Below are 8,578 nucleotides of genomic sequence, written 5' to 3' on the forward strand. Positions count from 1 at the left end.
ATAAACTATTTAATGTGTATTTCATTCCCTCCTCAAGCCAAATTCAATGGGGAAAAGGTTGACCCCTTCCCTTTTGCCTTCCTATTCTTCCCCTCCATTGTAACCATTTTCCTCTGCCTCTTCTATATGAGATAGTTTACCCCATTCTGTCTCTACCCAGCTCCTCTCATTATATTTCTCTCACCTCATAATTTCACCTTTTAAGTACCATCCCTTCCTGTTATATTGGTCCTGTGCCCTCTATCTATGTATACCTGTGAACATATATACACACATTCACATATGTATTCATATGCCAATATACCATCATATATAGACATATATATGTATATATAGTATTCTCTTCAACTACTGAGAAAAGTTTCATAAGTTACAATTATTGTTTTTCCATGTAGGAATGTTAAAAGTTCAACTTTGACAAGTTCCTTATGATTTCTTTTCCCTGCTTACCTTCTCATGCTTCTCTTGCTCCTTGTATCTGAGTGTCAAATTTTCTATTCAACTCTGGTTTTTTCATCAAGAATGCTTGAAAGTCCTCTATTTCACTGAATCACCATATTTTGCCCTGAAACATGATACTCAGTTTTGCTGGGTAGGTGACTCTTGGTTTTAATCCCAGCTCCTTTAACCTCTGGAATATCATATTCCAAGCACTTCGATCCCTCAGTGTAGAAGCTGCCAGATCCTGGGTTATCCTGATTGTGTTTCCACAATATTCAAATTGTTTCTTCCTGGCTGCTTGTAATATTCTCTCCTTAATCTAGGAATTCCAGAACCTGGCTATAATATTCCTAAGAGTTTTCTTTTTGGGATCTTTTTCAGGAGGTGGTTGGTGGATTCTTTCAACCTCAATTTTGCCCTCTGATTCTAAAACATCAAGGCAGTTTTCTTTGAGAACTTCCTGGAGGATGATTTCTACATTCTTACTTTGATCATGGCTTTCAGGTAGTCCAATAAATTTTAAATTCTCTCTCCTGGATCTATTTTCCAGGTCAGTGGTTTTTCCCATGAGATATTTCACATTGCCTTCTATTCTTTCATTTGTTTGGATCTGTTTAACAGCATCTTGATTTCTCATAAAGTCATTAGCTTCCATTTGCTCCAATCTAATTCTGAAGCAATGATTCTTCTCATTGAGATTCTTTTTCCATCTGGTAAATTTGGCTTTTTAAGGCATTCTTCTCTTCATTGCCTTTTTGATCCTCTTTTGCCATTTGAGTTAGTCTGTTTTTAAGGGGTTATTTTCCTCAGTCAGGCCGTTGACTCTCATTTCATAATTTTCTTGCATTATTCTCATTTCTCTTCCCAATTTTTCCTCCCTTTCTCTTATCTGTTTGTTAAGGTCCTCTATGGCCAGTAACCAGCTCGTTTTTTCTTTTGAAGCTTTTGGTGCAGGAGTTCTGACTTCACTGTCTTTCTCCTGTTCCATGCTTTGCTCCTTTTTGTCCCCCAAATAGGAGTCTAATGTTGGAATCTTCTGTCTGCTTTGTTTCTTTTGCCTGGTCATGTCTCCCCTCAGTCACTTGACCCCTGGGCTTTTGCCACAGTAGGACTCTGCCACCAGACAGGGGAGCTTTCATCCCAAACGCTGAGGATTTTTCAGTTGCCAGAGGTATTAGATGGGTACCTTCTCTGAGGTCTCCACACGTTCTGGCAAGCTGGACATACACCCCAGGACCTCCACCCTAGACTGCAATCCAGATCCAAGCAGGTTAAAGCAAGAGCGATTATCCCTCAGACTGGTGCTTGGTCCCCCTACACTCCTCAGGCCAAGAGCTGAAGCTGCCACGTGGCACTGCCTGGCTCTACCGGGGCCTCAGTGGCTTCTTGCCCTGGGAGGCAAAAGCCATGCACTCCCACTAACTGGTCCCAAAGTCCAGACTGCACTGACCTCTCACTTTGTCCTTCGCATCTGTGTGTTGATAAATCTGAAAACTGCCATAGCTGCTGCTGATCTGGAGTGCCTCTAGCCCGGGCTCATCAGGCCCTCCCTGGGGCTAAAGCCTAGGCTTGGGGCTGGGCTCCTCTCAGCTCCCAGAGCACTGTGCTAGCCAATTCTTTCTGGCCTGCCGGGCTGTCCTCAGGGGGAAGTTAGCTTCTCTGTGTCATTTTTTGGGTTCTGCAGCATTAAAGTTTTTTCAGAGTCCCCTTTTTATATGGACTGGGGAAGGTGGAAGCCAAAGCCAAGGGGAGGTTGTGCTTCTACTCCACCATCTTGGCTGAGTCTTAACATGCTTTATGTAGGGTCTGAGGTGGGCTCTGAAGGGCACATGGAACATCCTTCCATGTTCCCTGTAGAAGCTCCTCTATTCTACGTGTTCACCAGCCTAAGTCTCAGGGTCTGCACCTCAGATCATCCACTTGGGGAAAACCCTTCACTGCTTCATGCCAGTTGGATTTATTCATTGATTAATTTCTGCATACCACAAGGTATTAGTGGACTATGATTTTAGGGGGACAAAGATCCCTAAGATAATTCACTAAACTTTTCTATTCTTTCTTACGGCATCTTCCTACCTCTTTGAGATATCTTTTTAAAAAAGATTCCTGAATGTTATTGACATTGTGTGATCTCTAGCACAAATTTCTTGTAATGTATTTGGTTAGGTACAGTTGCTTTTCTTAATTTAATTATCTGTACTTCCACTGCCATTTCCTGCTGTACTATGATGAGCACTGAAGTCATGGAGTCTAAATGTAGAAGTTCCTTTATCTTTGCTATTGTGAGTAGATCAGTATAGTAGAGAAGATATGAGTTCAAATCTGACTCAAGACACTAGCTAGCTGTATCCTGCTGGGCAAGTCACAACATCATTTTGCCTCATCTTTCTAAACTATAAAAGGGAGATAATAGTACCTGTTGTGAGGACCAAAGGAGATAATATTTGTAAAGCACTTAATACAATACCTGATCCATAGTAGGTGCTTTATAAATGCTAGCTGTTGCTACTGCTGCCACGTTGTTGTTGTTGCTGTTATATACCAAGATATTTATTTCTTCCATTTTGTATGTTATTACTGTCCTCCCACTTTGACTTTTATTTTCTCTAGGGGTGAATTGGTATAACTGGATCTCAAGTCAAGCTCTTTGCAACTTCCTTTTCTTCCCAGTTATTTCTTATTATATTGTGGGGACAATATTTCTCATGATTTTCCAACATTATACTCTACTAGATTTTCCAAATGAGGTTGTACTGAAAATAGATAGTAGTCTTTTGGCAAGGAAGCCATGTCTGTTGGCTGAGGAAATCTTTCTAGGATCTTTCAACCTCTTTTTGGTGTTGACTACTTTGCATTGGTTATATTTACTTAAAAAGTATGATTTTCCTCATGATTATTCAAATTAAAACACAAAAAGAAGTGTTAAAACCAAATACAAAACATTTTTGGTTTTCATTCTTGATTCTCTGTGCTGTTTCCTTCAATTATTGTTTATAACTAAGATATACATATTCTTAAATCCATCTAATACTTTGAACTCACCAAACTTCTAAATTAATTATCCTTCTATGGCAAATTGGCATTCATTCTGAAATGAGAGATAGTATGATAATAGTTACATTCATTTATTTAAGTATCTGTTGTATGTTACAACATGATCTTGTGCCCTGGGGATACAAAGATGAATAATGATATCAACTCTACCCCTAAGGGATTTTTGGTCAGGGAGGAGTGCAACTTCTAGAAATAAAAGTGCCATAGTCCCTTTGTACTCTTCCCCCAATCAGACTATCTTTGGAATATGGTGTTTAGCTCTAGGTGCCATATTTTAGGAAGCAAATTGATAGGTTGGACAATGTTCAAGGGAGAGGAACCAGAAAGGTGAAGGACCCTGATCTCATACAATGTGATAATCAGTTGAAGGAACTAAGAGTGTTTTTGGCTGTAGAAGAGAAGACTTTGAGAAAGAGGAAATGTTGGGCAATCTGTTAGAGGAGACAGGATGGAATGAGGTTGCTTGTGTAGGTAGGCAGATTTACCTTGGCCAGGAGTCTGGCCAAGTCTTCATATGAGAAGGGAATGAAAGAGATATTAGTGGCAGAAGTCATCAGAGTGATAATGAGATGAGAAAAAAGGGAAAAGAAGGAACACTTAATGAATAGCTTCAATTTTTTAATATAATATGTGACAAGGTTCTTAGCTGAGAGGGCAGGGAGAGGAGAAACCATGGAAAAATTGAGGAAGGATGAAAAAGTTTGGAAGAATTATGGAGAGTAGGTTAGTGAGTTGATAAGTCTTTTTCTTTTCCCTCATCTTCAGTAGCCACATGGATGATTTTCTTCTTTCCCTTGAGGCAGGCTTCTCCAGAACCAGTATATTTGTTCTGGAATTCTGTATCTCTAAATGCTTTTTCTTTCTTTTTTTTTTTTTTTAAGCAATCGGGGTTAAGTAACTTGCTCAGGGTTACACGGCCAGTTATTTCTGGGTGTGGTGCTGAGTGTCTGAGCCCGGGATTCGATCTCCAGGTCGTCCCAACACTGGAGCCGGTGCTCTTATTTGCTGTGCTACCTGGCCGCCCCTACTAAATGCTTTTTCTTCTGATTGCTATTGAGGCAACTCTAAATATTGGTGTAATCCAAGAAATCTCCTCTATTCCTTTAGAAGGTTTGGCTGTAGTATCATATTGCCTGGGAAACCCTTGAAATCCTTTCAGTCCTCTCCTACTCTGAAAAGTTAAAGAAGCTTTGGCTCATTGTCTACAAATTCTCCTCCTAGATCATGTAAATGAACACATGGAGGAAGTGTGTGTTCTCCAGGATATTCTTCCACTCCTCTAACCACTATAGTGTCTTGGAATAGAAAGTCTCACTCCGTGTAGCCCTCCTTTAAGGCTGGGTATGTGAGAAAATTGTAGACAAAGGCATACAATTCCCATGTGCTGCTCCAAATTAGCAATTAATGGTTCTTGGTACAGGGAGGCAGAGAAAAAAATCCCTTCCCCACCCCTTTATCACTGTACTTGAGAAGAAAAGCACTAGGAAAAAATACAAAAAGACCCCCAAATCTGCCTACTGTCTCTCTTTTCCTGGCTAGCCAGAAAGGTGGCTCCTTTGACCCAAGATAATCATTCTAAGAGTCCAATGAACAAAAGCACCTTAAGAGTACCCACAGTCATTGAAAACCAGCCAAGAGTTGTCTTTTGTCATAACAAAATGCCAGTAAGCACATCTCTACTCTTTCTATGGGAAGATGACTATGAAATGCTTCAATTAAAGACTCACTCTCAGAAATTCATCAAGGGAACCCCCCTTAATCAACTATCCTTGAATTATTATACACTGCTATTTCATCAGTCTTAATTTAATCCATGCCTTTAAAAAATAAAAGACATACATTTCTCTTGCCATACTGCAGTTGAATTACATCTGACCAAGTTTCATTTATAAATGTGGTCATATTTCATATTATTTGGCTTATGAGATACTTCATTTTGCTGTCTACACTTAACACATTTGCGCATATAAATCCGAGGTCATAAACGTTATTATGCCCCTTCTCTGGATATTCTATACTTTAAGGACATTCCTCTTGTGTATTCCTGAATATTTACACTGCTGCTATTCCCCTTGTACAATAGAAAGTGTGTTGTAGCTTTATATACTTATGTGGATATTATCTTCTCTTTCGATTTTTTTGTTTAAAGCTTTGTTGATAATAGCTAAATGTCTCTAGGCATTTTTCACATTAATTCTTATTATATATTTGAAATTCAATTCAAAGATCCCATTTATATATCTGAAACCCTAATCCAGGATTAAAAATCTCATTCTTTGAGATTATCCTTTACCAAATAATTACCCCTCACTACCTTTCCTTTCTAAAAACCTACCTTGAATTGAAAGCAGTGATAAAGATATAGCCTATGTCTCAAAGACCTTGTTACCTATCTAGAACATGATAATCCTTACAAATCATTTCTAGGTTGTTTCTGGTAGTGTAATCTGAGCAATAGGGTCATCAGAAATCAACAACATTCTCATTTCTTTGAAAAAGGAGCTGTTCTCTGGATTGCATCCTTGAAGGCTTGCTTCACTTGCTGGTTCCTTAGGGTATAAATAAAAGGGTTCAATAAAGGGGCAACTGAAGTATTAAGTAATGATATTCCCTTAGTTAAAGATACTCTCTCCTTAGCTGATGGTTTAATGTACATGAAAATGCAGCTACCATAAGAGAGGGAGAGGACAATCATGTGAGAGGAACAGGTGGAAAAAGCCTTTTTCCTCTGACTAGCAGATGGAATTCTCAGAATTGTCAGGGCAATAAAGGTGTAAGATAGAATCACTAATGCCAAAGTAAATGCAAGTGTCACTAAAGCTAAAATGAAACTGAGGAGCTCGAGGAATCTTGTGTCTGTACAGGAGAGCTGCAGCATGGGACCAGTGTCACAGTAGAAATGGTCAATGGCATTGGAGGCACAGAAATCCAGTTGGAGGCCTACAATAAGACCTGGGAAGATGATAAGGAAGCCAGACAGCCAAGAGCTAAGAACAAGCTGGGTGCAGACTTTGCTGCTCATGATGGTTGTGTAGTGCAGGGGCTTGCAAATGGCAACATAGCGATCATAGGACATGGCAGCTAGAAGGTAAAATTCAGAGGCACCAAGAAGAAAGGCAAAAAACAACTGGGTAAGACAACAATTATAGGTAATAGTTTTGTCCCCACTTGCAATACTAACTAGAAATTTAGGGATGCAGACAGATGTATAGGAAATTTCTAGGAGGGAAAAATTCCTAAGGAAGAAGTACATGGGAGTCTTGAGGTGGGAGTCCAGCAAGGTGAGAAGGATGATGGTTAAGTTACCAGCAACACTCAATATGTAGGTAAGGAACAGAAAGAGGAAAAGCACCATCTTCCAATGTGGATCATCTGTCAATCCTAGGAGAATAAACACTGTCACTGTTGTATGATTTCCCATCATTGACTTCACATTTCCGCTATACCTAGATGTTAAAATAAGAAAAATATAAATGAAAAATCACAAAAGAGTATATTCTCATTTCATAGAGCACTGAAAACAACAATATAAATATACATATACTATATGACATATACATGTATTTCCCTTTTAAATCATATGTTCCTTTAATAGCTTTGTCTCCTTAATTAAGCTTTCTATAACAATATTAAATGGATTTCATTCCCTGAGAGTAGACCAATTCATATATAAACCCCTAAAGGATAGAGATCTGTCACAAATCTGTCACAAAAACTGAAAGATGAAACTTACTTGATACCCAGGATAACCCACTTGTATATTTCTTCTCTTCAAACTATGCTTAAGGATCCATAATTTAATCGATGGGACTATTCACTCTACTGTCATGGATCACAGACATTCTATGCCTTAGTAAACAATTTCATAAATTTATGTGACCAAAATAATTTTTAAATTATTTAATTAAATGAATCAGCAAATATATTTATGTATCAATCAGTCAATTGATAGCCAACTCTCTGGTAATGATCCTCCTTGTTGATTCCAAGGCCACAGGCATTCAATCTTTCACCAAGCCTTTCCTGCTGTCTAGGAACCACCAATGAATTCTCCTAGAATAGCATCCATTCCATAATGAAACATTAAGAATGTCTAATGGCAGCTATATTTGATCTGCAAAACTTTAAAAAGCATATAAAAAGCAGGGATAAATTAAGACTAAAGTGCATCTTTTCCTTCAATACATAGCAGTGAACATTTATAGCATCTATAAGGATCCTAAGCCCAGGACCACCCTAATTTGACTGCCAAGGTCTGGCATCCCACCACTCTATCTACCCTCTACTCATTTGGCTTGTGCCATTTTCTTCATCATCATAATTCACTTGGGTGCTCTATGACATTTGCCTCCTCTGCTTAAAATGATTAGATTTTAGGGAGAAAAATTATGCAGGACCCCTACTAAACTCAATCTGACCATTCCATCAAGATGTGTAGTTCTAAGGATTCTTCATTTGAAGGAACTTAGTATTGAGTTAGGTGAGAAAGCAGTTTGCAGAAGGAAGAAAAAGATGAAAGGGACACTAGAAGAGGGAGAGGAGTGAAAGAAAGTATGGCAGGGATCAAGAAAAGAAAGAAGAAGCAGAAAATGTGTTCTAGGATTGGAGATTTCTCCAAATTGGTCTGAAGCCATCCAAACAATTCAAAATACTTGGAGAAGGAGAGAGAGAGAGAAAGAGGGACATACAGAGACAGACAGACTGAGAGAGACAAAGAGAGAGCACCAGCCTGCTGTCCTCTGAACTTCCCTCTCCATTTTGTCACCTCCATTCTATCACTCACACTATTTCCCATAATTAGAATGTTGTCCCTCTCCCACTTTGTCTGTTGAACATTTTCCTACTTAACCTCTGAATGCCAACTTCATTTACTTCTTTTATGAAGGTTTTCTTGATGTCCCCAATCAATAATTACTTTCCCCCTACTGACTTCATATAACATTTGGTTATTCACTTTTCAAGTCATGAAATTTGAGCTTATCAGGTAATAATATGTGTTATGATTTTCTTTTATTTTGTTCCTCCCAACCTCTCCTACTAAACCAAAACCTCAGTGAAGGCATGGGCTATGTCACATTTAATC

The 8,578-nt window shown here is 38.7% G+C and overlaps 1 protein-coding gene across 1 annotated transcript; it reads right to left on the reverse strand.

Moving 5' to 3' along the window:
* Window positions 1-5,977: 5,977 nt before the first annotated feature.
* Window positions 5,978-7,241, reverse strand: LOC138167665 (olfactory receptor 6C74-like). Its single transcript, XM_069096597.1, has one exon. The coding sequence runs from the start codon at window positions 6,917-6,919 to the stop codon at window positions 5,978-5,980; it is 942 nt and encodes a 313-aa protein (XP_068952698.1). The 5' UTR covers window positions 6,920-7,241.
* Window positions 7,242-8,578: the final 1,337 nt, after the last annotated feature.

This window comes from Petaurus breviceps, unplaced genomic scaffold, assembly GCF_028583685.1.
Source record: "Petaurus breviceps papuanus isolate PSGF00001 unplaced genomic scaffold, PetGlider_PUasm1.0 268568, whole genome shotgun sequence".
Lineage (NCBI taxonomy): Eukaryota > Metazoa > Chordata > Mammalia > Diprotodontia > Petauridae > Petaurus > Petaurus breviceps.

Excerpts from the sequence above, each read along its gene's own strand:
- LOC138167665 (XM_069096597.1), bottom strand. The coding sequence starts at position 6,919 with ATGATGGGAAATCATACAACAGTGACAGTGTTTATTCTCCTAGGATTG.